Source organism: Ictalurus punctatus, chromosome 19 (assembly GCF_001660625.3).
Source record: "Ictalurus punctatus breed USDA103 chromosome 19, Coco_2.0, whole genome shotgun sequence".
NCBI classification, from domain to species: domain Eukaryota; kingdom Metazoa; phylum Chordata; class Actinopteri; order Siluriformes; family Ictaluridae; genus Ictalurus; species Ictalurus punctatus.
In genome coordinates, this window is record NC_030434.2 from 16261198 (window position 1) to 16279475 (window position 18278).

The 18278-nt window shown below is 39.9% G+C and overlaps 2 protein-coding genes across 3 annotated transcripts; both read right to left on the reverse strand.

Moving 5' to 3' along the window:
* Positions 1-6516: 6516 nt before the first annotated feature.
* On the reverse strand, positions 6517-9795 carry gpr85 (G protein-coupled receptor 85). 2 transcript variants are annotated; one of them, XM_017493826.3, is made up of 2 exons: positions 9630-9795; positions 6517-8304 (listed from the first exon to the last, which is right to left on the reverse strand). In XM_017493826.3, the coding sequence occupies exon 2, from the start codon at positions 8158-8160 to the stop codon at positions 7027-7029; it is 1134 nt and encodes a 377-aa protein (XP_017349315.1). In that variant the 5' UTR covers positions 8161-8304; positions 9630-9795; the 3' UTR covers positions 6517-7026. The 2 variants fall into 2 exon arrangements, with proteins under 2 accessions (XP_017349315.1, XP_017349316.1); XM_017493827.3 differs by lacking the exon at positions 9630-9795 and adding an exon at positions 9447-9623.
* Positions 9796-11406: 1611 nt separating this feature from the next.
* Positions 11407-12233, reverse strand: LOC128635429 (small integral membrane protein 30). The gene has a single exon (XM_053688422.1). The coding sequence runs from the start codon at positions 12147-12149 to the stop codon at positions 11961-11963; it is 189 nt and encodes a 62-aa protein (XP_053544397.1). The 5' UTR covers positions 12150-12233; the 3' UTR covers positions 11407-11960.
* Positions 12234-18278: the final 6045 nt, after the last annotated feature.

Genomic DNA, 18278 nt, shown 5'->3' on the forward strand with positions numbered 1-18278 from the left:
TGAAACAGAAAACCAACATACAAAACAAAACATTGTTAAATATGCACCTTATAAAACATAAAATGTGTTTATACTGAAATAGTTGTGATGTTGTTCTAATTTATTGGTTGGTGATGTATTTTTGTTATTCCCGTGAGAAGTCAGCAGTAGTGTTGTACTATCATGACAGCGAGACATTGCTAATGCAGTTACAATGGTGTTTAATAGGGAAAAAATTCAGTGATCTCCAAAAAATAACGGATAATGGTCCGGTTTCACTGTTAGCTCCTAAAAACAAATGAGCAAGAGCTTGGCTTCTCACTCACTGTTACATGTATTACATGTATGTATTAATGAGAAATCCAGTGAAAAAGTAGTGAAATCAACAAACTTTGCAATCAAAGTTCGGGAATGCAATGCAGCTATATGACACAGTTGTGCTGAGTTATAGTAGAGACTTGACTCGGTTAGTTAGTGGTCTATGAGATGACCTAGTATGATGGCATTGACAGTTATTAGCATGAAAGCTTGAAGCTTTGGAATCTGTTTGATCTGTTTGAGCAGAGTGTGAGATGAGGAGGTGAGAGAGCTAGACAGCATAAAGGCCTAAAATACTGCTGCACCAGTCTCTTTAGGTGGAGGTGAAGCGAGAGTTAAATCTTAATGGCACCTCTATCAGTAGATAGTCAAATCAGTGGGTAATGAAACCATTAACAACAATGATAATAAACCAACATGTCAATGAAAAAAGTTTTAACTAAAAAAAAAGTCAGCATTTCATTAGAAAATAAATCTTAGACATCAATCACACATTAATTACAAAGATTAATTTGTCGTTCAGAGTGTATTTTTCCTTGATCCCTTTCCCCCGCAGCATTTAACCAGTTCATAATACAGCATAGCATAACACACAGATAAAGAACTGCAGTAATATGTCACAGAAAATAGTCTTGTGTCCAAATCTCAATAGTTTTGAAAGCGTCTGTCTGATCATTTGTATTCTGTGACCAGCTAATGAGAAATACAGCAACATTTTGTTGAGACAGACCTCAAGGGACCGCCGATCATCATCTTGTTTTTTATTGGGCTTTAACTCAAGCATCCCAATCTCCCTTCCTCCACACTCTGGCGTGCATATCATACAGAAAAAGCATAATCACACTTTTTTAGGAGAGGAACGGAGAGCGACAGATTGTCAACAAACACATTGGAAAGCTGTTTATGCACTGCAGGCGCAGCAACACAGCTGGACACGTGTTTTACCATCCCCTTTTTCCTCCTCCCACTGCCTCTCATCACAACATTAGCACTAATATTTCATCACCATTAAAGCATCCGACTGTGGATTGATTACAGCTATGGCACATATTGGACCCTGCTGGTGTAGTTAGCATTGATTCTGGTTTTATATAACTGTTTTTACTGCGCATATTTAAACAGTGGGTAGAAAAGGCTTCTGCATTACGGTTCACTTTAGGTATCGATCTGCAGCTGTGCTTCAGCGATGGCGAGGTGCCCCCTGGCTACCCACAATAACCCCCTGCTGTTTCAGTTCTGCCTCGACAACACCATCCAGCTCCAGGAACATCGATAACTGTTAGCTGCCTCTGTGATATTTCACCTGGGAATGCTGAGGGTAGCATGGACCTTGTGGCCCCAATCCTGCTTTACTGCCCAGGCTAACAATGTAGTAATGAACACTCCCCAAACACACACACACACACACACACAGACAACACCACTACCACCACCACCAGAACCTGCCTGAAGCACCTTCTAATGCACAGACAGAGCAATAACCTGCAAAATGCTGCTATATTGCATTCGCATACCAGAGAGCAGAATACAAAAGAATACCTCCCCACTGAACAAAAGAGAAAGGCCTGACTGTTCAAGCATGACTTCTTTCTCCATCTCAGATGTGTATTAGCCATTGCCATTATCAAACAGGAAACCAGAGGGGAAACTTTCGATAAGAAAACTGAATTAAAGGAAACAAGGAAGTTACTTAGGCATGACTATATGATGCACTTTGAATTATGGTTAAAATTGGTATTGAAGCATAACACATGGGCACAAACACAAAAACCATTTCCATCTACATCTACATACTTATATTCAGATATACTGTGACATTGTGCTATTTTGAGCTGTGAGGAACAAGGTAAATTCCATATTTTTGTAAATATGAATAAAAAAATTACACTTCACACATTAGGAGAATGCACGATTAGGAGCATTTCTAAGCATGTAAATCTCTACTAATATCTCTACTAATATGCATGGAGTCTATTTATTGTATTTGTATTTTTATGCATTGAAGCTTTACATTGGATTATACTTCTATGCATTAAGATTATACATTGGTTTACACACCAATCAGCCGTAATATTAAATCCACCTGCCGAATATTGTGTAGGTCTCCCTTGTGCTGACAGAACAGCTCTGACTCATTAAGGCATGGACTCCACAAGACCTCTGAAGGTGTGCTGTGATATCTGGCACCACAACATTAGCAGCAAATCCTTTAGATCCTGTAAATTGTGAGGTGTTGCCTCCAGAGATTGGACTTGTTTGTCCAACACATTTCAGAGATGCTCGATCAGATTATGATCTGGGGAATTTGGAGGCCAAGTCAACACCTTAAACTCTTTTTTTAAACAATTTTTGCAGTGTGGCAGGATGCACTGTCCTGTTGAAAGAGACCACTGAGATTAGGGAATAGTGTTGCCATGAAGGGATGTTCTTGGTCTGCAACAATATTTCACACTGCCTTCGCAGGCTTGCCTTCTTCCCATAGCGCATTATGGTGCCGGCCGTCCACATAATGTAAAATAAAATCATGACTTATCAGACCAGACCACATTCTTCCACTGCTCCATGATCCAGTTCTAATGCTCACGTGCCTATTATAGGTGCTTTTGACAGTGGACAGGGGTCAGCATGGGCACTCTGACCGGTCTGAGCTATGTAGCCCCATAAAGCAAGCTGCAATGCGCTGTCAGTAGCTCTTCTGTGGAATCAGCCCAGATGCATTAACCTTCATTCCCTACGTACATCAATTTGCCTTGGGCACCCCTGGCCCTGTCACCAGTTCATTGGTTGTCCTTCCTTGGACCACTTTTGGTAGGTACTAACCACTGCATACTAGGAACACCCCATAATACCTGCTGTTTTGGAGATGCTCTGACCCAATCGTCTAGCCATCACAATAGGCCCTTGTCAAAGTCGCTCAGATCCTTACACTTGCCCATTTTTCCTGCTTCCAACATATCAACTTCAAGGAACTGACTGTTCACTTGCTGCCTAATATATCCCACCCCTTGACAGGCGCCAGTGTTAAAAGATAATCAAAGTTATTCACTTCACCTGTCAGTGGTTTATGTTATGGCTGGTTGGTGTATCTCTTTGTATTGATTCTATGCATAAATTTATATTACTGTGCATTACATCTATGAGTTGGTTTGTATTTATATACTGTACATTGGTTTATTTCTCTATGAATTGAGATAATCATAACATATATTGCATTTTAAAAAAACATCTTATAGTTGCATTTCCATAGAGAATGATCTATGTCAATAAAGCATCCACTGCTAGACAGTGAACAGGAAATGAGAGTTAAGTGAATGTTCGTGAAACATTGTAAGCAGAGGATGAAGGAAGGATTTGTGTTTCGTGTTTCCACTCTAGGGACATTGGGCAAACTTGTGTCTCACTTCAGAGTTTGCCATGTTATATAAAAATGGACACAAAATCAATACACTCAGTTCCATTGGGAGAGAACACAGGCTGTTAAAACCAGATGTAAACGCACAAAGCAAATACTATAACCTTGAAACAAGTAGAACACTGCAACCGTATAACTTCTTTCTATCCATTTCCCCTTGTAATATAATTCAGAAATGTGTGAACAGGTACAAATTTCACACAAAACAGCCTTCAGGCAAATGTTTCCATCACAACAGTGAAAAATGGAAATAATCAAACCATCAATAAACCGAATGCATGCGTGTCATTAACCAGAATTTTAAAACTTGTGCATTATTAAACAAAAAATGAACAGTAGATTGTTAAGCTGGAAATCTGAGAACAGGAAGGTGAATTGTGGGTACTGCAGAGCTTAACTGGCAATAGAGCTATAGAAAATATAAAGGATCTTTGTCATACTACACTGTTAAAGGGGGGGGGGGTTCTTTGTGTGGTTAAGAGGTGGATCTTTCTAAAAGGGTTCCTTTTCTGATAACAAATCTTCTTTTGTAGAAGCTTTAACCCCCAAACTCACATGTAATTGTTCAGTTATTAATCACAAAGAATATAGTTCAATGAACTAATAGGAAAGCTGTGTAGTTATGAGAGTGACCATGCTTCTAATTGAATATTGCTTATATACAGTACTGTGCAATAGTCTTAGTCACGTGTAAAGAAATTCTGTAATGCAACAATGCCTGCATCAAAAATGAAAGGAAATACAGTTTTACATATAAAAATGGACAAGTAAGAGCAGTAAACTAAACCAAGTCGATATTTGGCATTTGTTCTTTTGGGTTCACTGTTTAATATGAAATTTGGCTGGTAAAATTTTCAGGCTTCTGGAGAATTTGTCTGTTGCACTTGCTTGTGTTTCTGCACATAATCTTTACTTTTCTATTACTTAATATGATACTATATTAATATAGCATTAGATTTCTCTGTAACATAAAATATTTTGGACAATGACTGTTTGGAAAACGACAATTGCCTATTTTCTATTGACACAGTCATGCAAAAGACAGAAAGGCATAAAATAAACATCCAAGACAAAAACTGTGTTAAAAAAAAAATAGGGTGCCTAAGAGTTTTGCCAAGAACCAGGCCAAATGCAGGAGTCTTTCCATACAAAGAACTGCAGTCTTTCTCTTTATCTAGATCTATTCTTCATGGTTTTCCCTTAGGAGTAATAGGCTTACTGATGGAATGCACACAGCAGAGTCGGCCACACTTCTGTCACATGGGAGCCTTTTAGAAAATGATAGTTGTGCTGCATTAAAAATAAGTAAGTAAATAAATAAATAAATAAGCAAGCGGCGGTTAGCCTAAAATGATTTTTCATCTTAGCTGACATTGGCAGGAATAGGAACACATACAGAATGTAGAGGAACAACACAAGCCAGGATACAGGCAACATGTAGAATAATCGGAGCAACTTAAATATAAAAAACAGGAAGTAAAGACGGAAATATGTTCAGAGAGCTGCAAACATTTTTGAATTCATATCCATGCAGACCTTGGCAATGTTTCACTGAAAAGAACCTCTGCTTGTGTAAAAATAAAGTTTATGTTACTTTAGCTTTCATTGAAAAAAAAACATGAACAAATAGGGAACTCAAGTCAACTGGCTGATTTTTAATCAGAAGAAAGTTCGCATTTTGCAAAATGTAAAATTTTATTTTCAAAAATGTAAGCAACAGATTACACAGTTAACTTTCAGCAAATGCAATCCTAACTTAAACAGTACTCACATCCGGGACTCTAAAATGAAAGACTCACAAACTTACACACTATTTATCTATAATATACAAAAAAATACATAATAAATATTAAAATGGCCACAAGAGAAAAAAGTTAATCAAAACAATCAGTAAAGAGCAAATGTTGGGTATAAACAAGACGCTGTGCCTTAAATACAATGTTTTTTTTTTGTTTGTTTGTTTTTGTTTGTTTGTTTTCCATTACATTTTTTACAAATTGTGCAAGATTTTATACTAAGGCTCTGGTCTTGACGTGACAGCTGTCCAGCTTAGACACAAACACACACGCAAGCGCTTCTCTGCTTCCTGCACTCTGCGCACTCAGTGGAGTGTAGGTGTACAGCAAAACTGCTTCAGGAGAAGAAATGGGGCGTCTGGTGCATTTCCAGTGTCGATGCTTATGAAAGTGGATATGCTTTTAAAATGAACATGCACTTTACTTCAATGTGAAAATGCTCCTTGAAAGCCTGGAGGCATTTAAGAGGAGCACATTTGAAATTCGGACCCAAAATAACAAGTATCAGAACCATTAAGGCAAGAACATCTGGAGTGGTTATCAGCAATACTGTAACAATGCCAGTGGCTGGGTAACATGGATATGAAACATTGAACTGGTTCTCCACGTTCATTTTAGCACAAGGTTCTCGAAAGCAACTTTTAAAACCCAGACATTAGTTTAAGACCTTTAGAAACTGAGATAAGAAAAAGAATACTGCCAGACAAGGACATACTGCATGGATCATAAAACTACAGGAAATAATTTAAAGTTGCAATTGGAAAATCACACATCAGTACCCTTTAGTCCCAAAACCCTCCCCACCCAACCCCGAAAAACTGAAAAAAGATGTCACTTACATTTAAACCAATTTAATCCTCCTGTGAAGGTGTATTCCAATAGAGTTTGCCACCTCACATGTTTTGTTTACTTACAGTAAATGAGTAGTCTGTTGCAAAAGAAAGCATTCATATGTCATTTTGGGGAAAAATGAGACATCCTTGCAATGCAAATCAGGAAAAAAAAAGCATCTTTATCTTTTTTTTTTTTTTTTTTTTAGCTTAGTGCAACTTTTAAACGCAAAACCATTCCAGTGATTCTGTCATGTACAACATGAGTCTTCAACTTATCCAAAGCGAAGGCATGAGTCCATTATTAAAATCACATTTTGATTCCATCTTTCCTTTTTTCATTCTTTGTTTTTTCTTTTCTTTCTTTTTTATTCTTTTTTTTATTTTTTTTATTTTTGCTTATCTGCTTTAAAACGGCATTCCGCAGCAGCTGTTTACTAGAACATAAACACAGGAGGGGTTCCTCCACTCCCTGATTATTTTATTCCCTTCAAGCTTCGCACCGACGCTGATTCACATCGAGAGGTGTGTTTGATTGACAGTTTGACACCAGGCCTACGGGGTGAGGGCAGGGCTGTGTACAGGGATTATACTGAAGAAGATGAAGAAAGGAGAGCTATACAACAAGGATGTACCCCTGACCACCCAGGGGGTGCCAAAAAATGTACCCAAGACCCAAAAAATTTTGCCTTCATATAACACAGTAGGGTTCCCTGGGTAACCTGGACTTTCTGCAGTAGAGGAGCGTAGTGCTGAAGCAACGTCTGAGCTCACGGTTGGAGAAGATGCAAATGAAGGGATTGACGGCAGCCTGAGCGAAGCTCATCCATACAGCTGCTGTGAGATATCCTCCTGGCACGGCAGGGCCACGGGCGAACACCCTCCAGTAGCATGCCACTAGGTAAGGCCCCCACAGACTAAGGAAGAAGAAAGTCATGACGTAGAACATTCTGCTTATCCTCTTCTCAGTCTTAAACTCATCCAACACCAGTAGGCGCCGCCGGCCTGCCGCATTGCCGTTCTGCCGGATGCCCAGCAAGGTTGGAGGTGTCGGGCCTCGGCCGAAACCAGCCAGCCAGTTAGCCGCTGCTTGCCCGCTGGCCCCTGGCCCGTGGAAGGTCCAGTTTTGGCTGACGGCAGGCACGAACTGGACCGGTTTCATCTTGCGCCGGTCATGAACGAAAAATATGAGCTTGAGGTAGACAAGCTGGGTGGCCAGGAGGATCAGGGCGAGCAGCAGCATGAAGCCCAGCGAGTCATTGGCGCGGAACGAGCGGTGCTGAAACGTGCACTGGTCCTCCTCACGGATGAATGAGTATGTGCCCACGTCCAGCACAGGCGGAAAGGCCATGGCCACTGATAGTGTCCACACCATACACACCACAGCCAAGCACGTCCACAGCGTCAGCCGTTTGGTATAGAAGCGGTGGTGTGCGATAGCTAAGTAACGTGTCACGCTGACACAGAACAGCATGAAGGCTGTGTGGAAGCAGGAGAGCACACCCAGGAAGGCGATCACTTTGCACGTCAGGGTGCCGTACGTCCACGCCGAGCCGTTCTTCACCGAGGTGAATACAAAGGGGAAGCAGATGGCTGAGCGCAGGATGTCAGAGGCGCACAGGTCCAACAAGAAGTAGTAGGGTGCACGGTGCAGGCTCTTGTCTTTGACCAGCAGGATGGAGATCAGGAGGTTTCCCACAACACCGACGCCGATGATGAAGCCCAGGGAGGTTAGTTTGAGGAATGTGGCGAGGGGAGAGACATTCTGCAAGATGTTGTGGTCCCCTGCATGGCTATAGTTCGCCATAGATGGAGGAGGGATCATAAAGATGATTAAAGCTTTAAGCCAAATATCATGATCTGGATCCAAGGAGAAGAAATAGATCCATTTGGTGTGCTTTGAAGCAGATTCCAGCCTTGCTCTCTGCCTCTCTTCTAAGGCATCCTTTGTTCCTTTGTCTCATCACACCTAAAAAAAAAAATCCCAGAGAAATACGATCCACCGATCAGGATTTGCTAACATAAAACAAACATGCTGCTTTTCATGGCATTGCTCCCTCTATGTCAGGTTTGGAGAGGAACTTAATGTCTTTTTCAGATATTTTTTCTGTCTCTTAGCTATTTCAACATCACATTTCAGCTGTAATGGTATGCAGCTAGTGCAGAGACATAGTTGGGTTGTTCAACTCGACATGATACTGTCATTACTACTGCTAACGATGAGATTCCTGTTAAAAGGAGATGTCATATTAACAGAAAACCCTCATTACGATTAGATCCCTCATTAGGCTGAAGTATATGAATATCAGCTAGTGTTATGGGGTTAGGAAATACACAGAAGAGACAAAAGGCATTAAGTGCAGGTTTGGTCGCCGTTCTGGCGCAGATGGAGTGAAACATTTATAGAAATGCAGCAGAAAGCTGTTGCTCCCACCCAGGGATCCTGCAGAATTGGTGTCTAGTCTCTATTTAACAGGAACAATCCCTGTCAGCCTTCGAGTGTCGGGCAAAAATTAGCGAAAGGCTAACGGAGCTAACCCAGTGCTCACATCCCTGACAGTCACCTGGCACTGAAAACAAATAATAACAATAATAGTAGTAATAATAACAATAACGCATCTTAGCAAAGCATTCAGTGAAAACGGATAGTGGTGCACTACAGCCTCCTGTCACACAGCCTACATATGGGTTTGTAGGGAAAAAAATCGAGAACATTCCGTTTTGTTTTTGGTTGAACGTGTATTTTTAAAAAAATCGTTAATAATTGAAGGATTATTATAGTTATCATTATTACTTTTCAAGTTTATATTTAGGATAATTTCGTGCTGTTACATTTTAACGAATATGAACGAATGATGAAAACAGCCCTAGACCAAATGATGATGTGTTTTCATTATGGAAGAAGCAGCAAGACCTATTCGACATCTCTCCGGTTTTTCTTTTGTGTGTGTGTGTGTGTGTGTGTGTGTGTGTGTGTGTGTGTGGTGTTTTTGTTTGTTTGTTTGTTTTTAGAATAACCGTTTACTCTCTCGCCATGTTTACAAAATCACGAATAAAATCCAGTCCAAACAAGGTATCCTGGACAACAAATGGGTTAAAATTGGGTTTTACCTCACGCGTGTCATGTAGCCTGTGTATATTATTTCCCGTCGAGCGAGTCTCAGTCAGAAGCGTATCGTCCATTAGGTGAAGCAGTTTGTAACTAGAGCCGCTATATGAATCGATACCATTCCCAGCCGCATGTGAACCGCGAGTGGCACACAGACGACAACAAAGGTATTAATTAAAACATACCTGTTGATATTCCCCCTTGCCTCCTGGATGTTATTTACATGTTAAATTCCACTTCGCCGTTAAAAAAAGGGCTTGGTTTTGTCGTCTGCCCCTATTCCCCCCACTGTGAATATACAGTAAACGGTGCAGACGGCGCATGCGCACTGGCGCTCTTCGTGATCCAGAGCCGCGTCTGGTCTCCGGCTGCAGCAGCAGCAGCAGAAGCGCCGTCTCCATTGGCAACATCTGCACAATGGGGGGCAGCATCACTGGTCCATTTCTCCCATTCTCTTATACACACAGGCGGACAAAGGATGTGCTCAGTTACAGGCCAGTTTGAGATGATGAGTGGTCTGAAATTTGTTTCCATTTTAAGTCTAAATGGACAGAATATAAAGCTATAAAAATAGACGTCATTACAGATATTAAATATATATATATATATATATATATATATATATATATATATATATAATTCCTTCAAAAATTCATTTTCAGTTACCGCTTTATCCTGTTCAGGGAGGCGGTGCATCCAGAGCGCATCCCGCTAGGCAGGAATACACGTCAGTCCATTGCTGGGTAGCATGCACACACATTCACACACTCACATTCAGACACTCAGACCTAGGTGCAATTTAGTGTAGCCAGTCCACCTGCTGGTATGTGTTTTGGGGAGGTGAGAAGATACCAGAGAACTCAGAGGAAACCCACAATGGACACAGGAAGAATATGTGAAACTCCACACAGTAACCCGAGGTTTGGATTGAACTGGGTGGGGAGCTGTGCTGCCCCATTTAAAATTTATATATATATATATATATATATATATATATATATATATATATATATTATATTATATATATATATATATATATATATATATATATATATATATATATATATAGTTGGGGAGATAAGTATATTGGACATGTCAACATTTTTTTCAGTAAATATATATTTATGAGGCTATTCACATGAAATTTTCACCAGACATTAGTATTAACTCAAGAAATCTGGAAATATAAACAATTCACAACATTAAACTCCATAAATATATGTGTAATCGAGTGGAATTCAAGTAGTTAAAGCATTAAAGCCAATTCAGATAGTTTTCCACAAAAAAAATTACAAAAATCTCTGCAATTTGCATCTGAAATTTTGAAAAAAAAAGTGCAGCAAAATCAAGCATTTTTGGCACAACAATCACAAAAATCTCTGTGCAGTCATGTACAGACCATTTAATATATAATTAAAAACAGTATAATGGAATTCCTAAATCTTCCTGCAAAGGTAAGCTACACCCTACTGCATGTATACAAACATTAATAAGTCAGTGAATTTACTCATTCATGCTTTTGCTCTGTTGAACTGTCAGGCAAAAAGCAAATCAAAGCAAATCAAAGTAAATCTCTTGATGATAACCTCATGTCTGAACATACAGAGTTAGGAAAAGTGATAATGATAAATAGAGGGGATTATTTATTCATAATAAACTTTAAAAAGATTGACATTGTGAATTAGGGGTAGCATTGCCAAGGTCACTACTTCAATCCTGAGCTTAAGGTGTTCCCAGGATTGGCTCCAGATCCACTACCACAACACGGCCAGGATAAAACAGTTAGTAAAGATGAATTAGTAAAGAACACCTCTCATTCTCTCTGCAGATGAAATTTACATGTTACTGTATGTTTTTAAGCATTAATAAATCAAAACAAAACTGAAGGCTTATTCATGGCAGGTTGTCACTGTGATTGCACATAATTATCTATGAATCTAGTGGAAATGATAGACCACTCTGTAGCATTCATAGAGTTTATTACAGAAAATAAGCATATGCGAGAAGCAATGATCTTTCAAGTATAGTTCACTATATTAAGACCACAAATTGTAAGTGCAAAAAAGCAGGGGCAACACGACTTTCAGTGCTTAAAAACCTGAAGAATGACTACAGGGCACATGTTTCAGGGAACAGTGGAATGACAGACTTCTGTGTATAGCAGGATGAAGAAAAGAAGAGAGTGCAGTCGTGTAATGACGGACGTCATCGTACAACAAAGTATAGGAAAGTCCAGATGTCGTACAGATGTGCTTGAATGCCATGATCCCGGTGTGTCCACTGGAAGGGCATGTTGACTTTTAACCAGCATACTGTCTCTCCAGTTTGGTGTTGTAACACAACTTCCCTCTTTTGCAACTCGGAACCTCGAATCGAGTCCCTTTCTCCTTCCACTACAGTGTCAAGAGTCTTTTTAAACCGCCATACGATCAGGAAAGAGCGACCAGCAGGCGCGGCGTTTCGGGGTTTCAGGAGGCGAGAAGCGACATTTCCGGACCACAGGCCTACATGTCGTATCAAAACTGTCCGCTGCGTCTCCGTGAGTACCAGCCGAGGCAAGCGCAGAAACCGACCACTGTGACGGCCATCCCCAAGAGCAGAGCCACGGCGTCCCCGCCGTCATAAGCCTCTACAGGCTGCAGGACACTCAGAAAGAAGAAACACAGCACCGCGAAAACGCCTGGGAGAGTCAATGAAGACGCCATGTTGTTCGTTGTTGCTGGAAAGTCAGGCGGTGATCACTGCGGGTCATAAGATCTTACTGCATTTCCTCGTTCCGCTTTTCCCCTCACCCATTTTCGAACAAATCCCGCCTCTCGTGCCAGGATTGGCTCGTTATCCCCTATCTGTGCTCCTATTGGTTAGATTTTCTTGCTCAGGGCAGTAGCACGCATACGCGAATGACCGAATACTGGTAGGAAAGAGCGCCCTTCCAGTTTCCGCCATTTTTTGTGCAGGAAGTGTAAGTTTATTGAGAAGGTTTCATGCGACATTTAAAAGCAGTACTCTGTGGAAACCTTTAATAGTTCTGTGCAGAACCATAAAAGTCCCTCAGAAAATTCCAATATAGCATTTTCAGCAAGCTATGAAACATTAACTATCCACTATAAAAACAAAACAAAACACAAAACTTTTAAATTGCTCTTGTCAAGAGTGTAAGCTAAATCATTATGCCAGGGGACAGAAGGGTGTAAATATTATGTGGCAGGAGGAGCAATACAAGCTTTGGCCTTGCAATGTTAAGTCTGTTAGATTTGAACAATTTAATTAAAACTGGAGGAATATTTATAGAAAAAATAAATCTATTTTTGTCACATGTACAGTACAGTGAAATACTGTTCTTCGCATATGCCTAGGTTTTTTCCATTCATTCATTCATTCATTTTCCTTCTGCTTTTCCTGGTGGAGGTCACAGTGGCAAACAGTGGCCCAGATTTCTCTATTCCCAGCCACAAATTCTGGCTCATCCCGGTGCATCTCCAGACATCCCCAAGCTAAGCTATATCATCTCTTCAGCAGGTCCTGAGTTTGCCCTAGGGTCTCTGTCCAGTGGTATGTGCCACAGGAGCTGGCCAGGGGGTATCCTAAACCACTTCAACTGACTCCTCTCGATTCAGCGATATATATAAAGGCAACCTTTGTTTATTTATTTATTTATATATTTTTGTTCCTAATATATGGAGTGTAAATCTGGAGCCCTGTCAGCCATCTCTGTGCGTAAAGGGCAAGGCCGAAAACCACTTCTGAATGTGCATGATCTCTGATCCCTCAGACGTCGCTGTCTTAAAAAGCGTCATGAGTCTGTAATGGATATCCTGACATGGGGTCGGGAATACTTTGGTAAATCATTGTCAGTCAACACCGTTCACCGCTGCATCCACAGATGCAAGTTAAGTCTTTATTATGCAAAACAGAAGCCATACATCAACACTGTCCAGAAGTGCTACCTACTTCTCTGGGCTCGCTCTCATCTGAGATGGACAGTGTCACAGTGGAATCGTGTATTGTGGTTCGACGAGTCAACATTTCAAATAGTTTTTGTACAAAACAGCCATCGTGTTCTCCAGGCCAAAGAGGAAAAGGATTATCCAAGTTGTTATCAGCATCAGGTCCAAATGCCAGCTTCTGTCATGGTATGGGGGCATGTCAGTGCCCATGGCATGGGTAACTTGCACATCTGTGAGGGAACCATTAATGCAGAAAGATATGTACACATTTTGGAGCAACATATGCTGCCATCCAGAGCAGGACAACGCCAAACCACATTCTGCCCAGGTTACAAGCGCATGGTTGCGTAAGCAGAGAGTGCGGGTGCTAGCATGGCCTCCCTGAAGTCCTGACTTGTCTCTGATTGAGAATGTGTGGCGCATTATGAAGTGCAAAATAAGGCAACAAAGGACCCGTACAGTTGATGAATGGATGAATGGGGGAAAATTCTGCGTGCTAAACTTAACCAACTGGTGTTTTCAGTCCCCAAATGCTTAATAATTGTTATTAAAAGAAAAAGTGATGTTACACAATGGTAAACAGTCGGCTGTCCCAACGTTTTTGGAGTGTGTTGCAGTCATCAGATTTGAAATGAGTGTATATTTTCAAAAGTAAATTAGATTCACAAAGTAAAACATCAAATAATGTGTTTTCAATATAGAACAGGGTGAATTGAATTTTCAAATAACTTTTTGTTTGTTTGTTTTTTGTATTTTCCATACTGTCCCAACATTTTTGGAATTGGGGTTGTATTATATTATATTATATTATATTATATTATATTATATTATATTATATTATATTATATTATATTATATTACATTATATTATTATATTACAGAGAAAACCACAATGTTTTATTCTGGAGTCCAGATTGCTGAAAGATTTCTTATTGTGTGTATGTGTGTATTTAAGGTTCTAAATAGAAGGTATAGTATTATATATAAATATTTAAAGGGCTCACTTGTCATGTTGGTTAGTTAGGTCACCTGCGTGATGCTGTAGTGGGTCCCTGGGTTTGGATCTAGTAATTGGATTTGGATCTATTTGTTTCATTTTCTCGATGATAGACATATAAGTGTGAGACAGTCCAATTGTTTTTCAGGAGCATTATTAAAAGAATGATTTAAAAAAACAGTACATCTTGCAGTGTATTCAGATCAGAATGAGATGTAGAGGGATCTTATTTACATTATTCACTTCACTGGGCAAATATATGTCCTGCTCAGTGAAGTTAAATAGAGCATACCGAACATGCTCCAGACGGGCCATGTTTCACTGGCTGACGTGCCGAGCTACAACTTACCTCTTGCCACAAATTTAATTGGCTTATGGCAGAATAGGGGTCTCTCTGTTGGTGTTTAATGCAGGATTCTGTGATTTAATTAGAGCATACCAGCTAAAGTAAAACACTGACCTTGGTATCTGCCCTGTCCGCTGCTGTCCTGCTCATTTACAGCACTCTTTGCACAGCATGCTGGTGCAGGGATTATCAGCGTGTCTAAAATGTGAGCCCACTACTAAAGAGCTGATTCTAATGCAGTACACACACCAGAGGAGATTAATGCCACTGTCCTGACCTGCTGGACAGAAGTTCTCATTTCTTTATATTTTTTGTTCAGATCGATGCAGGTCATAGAGAAATGGGTGGCTCACATAAGGGCTATTGAAATACTCTTTAATATTGATACCTTGATTTCTTGATATCTTCATATTTGTACTTAATTTTGCAGTGTGTATAAACTTGTGTTCTTTATATATGAACTGAAAATGCAGACATATAGTCGCTTGCAAGTATTCACCCCCTTGAAATTTTCCACATTTTGTAGTGTTATAACCTGAAAATGAAGTGGACGTATTTGGGATTATATGCCGTGAATCTACACAAAATGGCCTGTAATATTGAACCAGGGGGAAATATCTTCCTGGGGATTCCCCAGACATTCTCAAGCCAATTTTGAGATATGTTCTCGCCTGGATTTGCTCCAGGGTCTTCGCCCAGTGGGACATGCCTGATATAGCTCTACAGGGAGAAGAACAGGAGTCATCCTTGTATGGTGCCTAAACAACCTCAACTGGCTCTACTACTTATCTGTATACAGTATTGTACGTATATCCTTGCATTAAAGATCTTGCACTTCAAATAATAGTTTTCTTTACTGTCAATTGCTGCCTCTAGTGTGTTTGAAAAGGACAAATACATCCTTATCTTACAAATACTTATTCACAAAAATATTTTTTATAGATAAGAGCAATTAAAGTGAGCTTCAGATGCTATTGCTATTGCTGCCTTTAAACCAAACCTTTAGTACATCCATAAATTCCTGTGAATTCATGTGAAAAGACATGGCAAGCAGATTGTTTTGTAGCTTTTGTATTAATGTTCTTGATGTTATATACCCAACAGAGTGGACAAGAAAGATGCCCACAGTCATAAATGCTGTCTAGGGATATGAGGACACTCGGTGTGTTTAGACGTGGCTTCAAGGTGGACATGCAAAGAGTTTTGTGCATCTTTGTTGGCCTGCTGCTACACATAATAATTAACTGCTCAGGCTCTCGGATGCCACTTGTGTCAAACTGATATCATTTGCTATCATGGCATAACAGTTTCATGCCAGTGAAAGAGAAATCTGTTCACTGTGAAAAACTGTGATTGCATCATTATTCAATTCATTTCTTCTTCTTCCTCCTCTCCTCTCTCACCATTCTTGTTGCAGGTCCCCACCTGGTAAAAGACACACCATTGTCCCACTACCAATCTGGTGCAGTGTCAAATCGTAATGGAATTTATGATCAATGGTTACGAGCCCAAACCACTTTATTTTCTTGTTTTGTTTGTGTTCTGTCTCGTGCTCTTTTTTTTTTCTAACAAAGATAAATTGCACAGTAACGGCTGTGCTACTTTTCTGTGACTGCTTTCCCCCTGAGAGGGGAAGAGAGAGCAAGCCAGAGAGAGAGAGAAACCCTTTGAGCAATATCTGTGTAGTAAAGAACAAAACTATTTCATGGGCCAGTGCCTGCATGGTTATTGCCGGACTTTTTCTCCACCTTGAAATAAAGTGATAAAAACGAGTGTCCGTTATTGACAACAGTATCACAGTGCATCAGCGAAGTAGATGCAGATTGAGAGCAGAGCTTCAGGCACTGAGAGTATGAGATGTGCTAAGTGAAAGTGTAATGGTGCATTGGAAAAATTCATGCAGATTGAGTGCAGAGCTTAAGGCACAGATGCCTGAGTGAAGAACAGATTCTAGTGCTGATAGCGCATCATATCTCCCTTTACTATTTTAAATGACATCATGGTGTGTGAAAAGCACAATCATACACCTCATCTGTAACTCTCCTAGCTGGCATGGTTCTCTAAAACAGCCACACTCCATGCTGCCTCTTTATCTGGACATTTAATCTTCTTATGTCCTAAATGTTATTTATTTTTTGCTTATTTTCCCCTTATAGAAAAGCAAAAATAGTCAACAGGAGATGCAAGAGCACATCTTTGGCTCATACTACACTATAGGCAAATCTATAGGCAAATATAGCATTATTAAGTCTATAGATGTTCTGAGATCAGCATATTGGCAGATAATTTCACCTGTTTCAATCATTTATTTGTAGAAAGAAACAAATTTAGGGATTCAGGGATTTACTGAGATAGGCTCCAGATCCACCATGGCTCTAACCAGAATAAAGCGGTTACGGAAGATGAATATAACAAGTAAATTAAACATATATACTGGTTTCATCATAATCTCATAATCTCATAGATTAGATAAATGAAACTATATTTAATAAATTTTTACCTGATATCATTTTTGAGGTGCAGCAGTATATCTTTTCAGAGTTATTTGATGGAATGAATTGGGTTCTTGGTTACAATGGCTACAGTAGTCTAGATTGAGGAGGTACTCAGGCAGAAGGGTACTCTGAGACAGATGTTGAAAATTGTGTCACTGATGCTTGCTATGTCGTGTCATATGTACTGTTTCTAGATGCCTCCAGTTTACCTTTTCACGTAAAAGCATGCGACTCTCCTCAGTACTCAGTTCTCATCCCCAGTGGTCTGTAAGAGAAAACAAAAAGCCTACATAAAATCCCCAGTGACCGGCTGCACAGATGTTTGTATCATGTAATCATTTATGAAACAGAGTGGCCATGTAGGGCATATTTGCCTTAAACCATTTAAAAATAGCCAATATGTTTTACATAGCCCTCACTTTAATTCTTGTGTTTAACTGAGTCAAGGGGCAATATTTCATTATACAGTGACAGAGCTAATGTTTGTATCATGGCTTCTGTCTGATCGCTTGGCTAGAATATTATTTGTGCTTAGAGGAATGGGGCGGGTTAGAGTGAGGGTAACATTTCAATGGTTTCACTGTTTCCATGGTGACTCTGACTTCAGCCTCGCTTCCTATGCTTGCCCTCACTTTGAGTTCACAGCCAAGATGAAAACATGAAGGGAAGAGTCTGTTTGCGACCTACGTTGCATGACCAATAATCAACCAAGATCACTGTTACTTTAGTCCAAAGCCCCTTTTTTTGTTATTCAGACACAGTGGGCACACTTTGGTGGCTTTCAGAGAGCATCTTATATTCCACAGTCTTTTTGGCATACGAATATATCCAAATTTGAATAAATAAATAAATAAATAAATTAAATATCTAACTAAATAGAAATCTCTGCCCTAGGCAGCTCTTAGGCACTGAAGGTTGATGGATGCTTGGTCATTTTAAATGAGCTAAGCCCACAAATTACACAGAGTACAAATGCATTTTCTGCTAGACATTATCACTCTCTATCAGTACTGCATTAGAGTTGAGATAGATGCTTCCACAGTATGTTC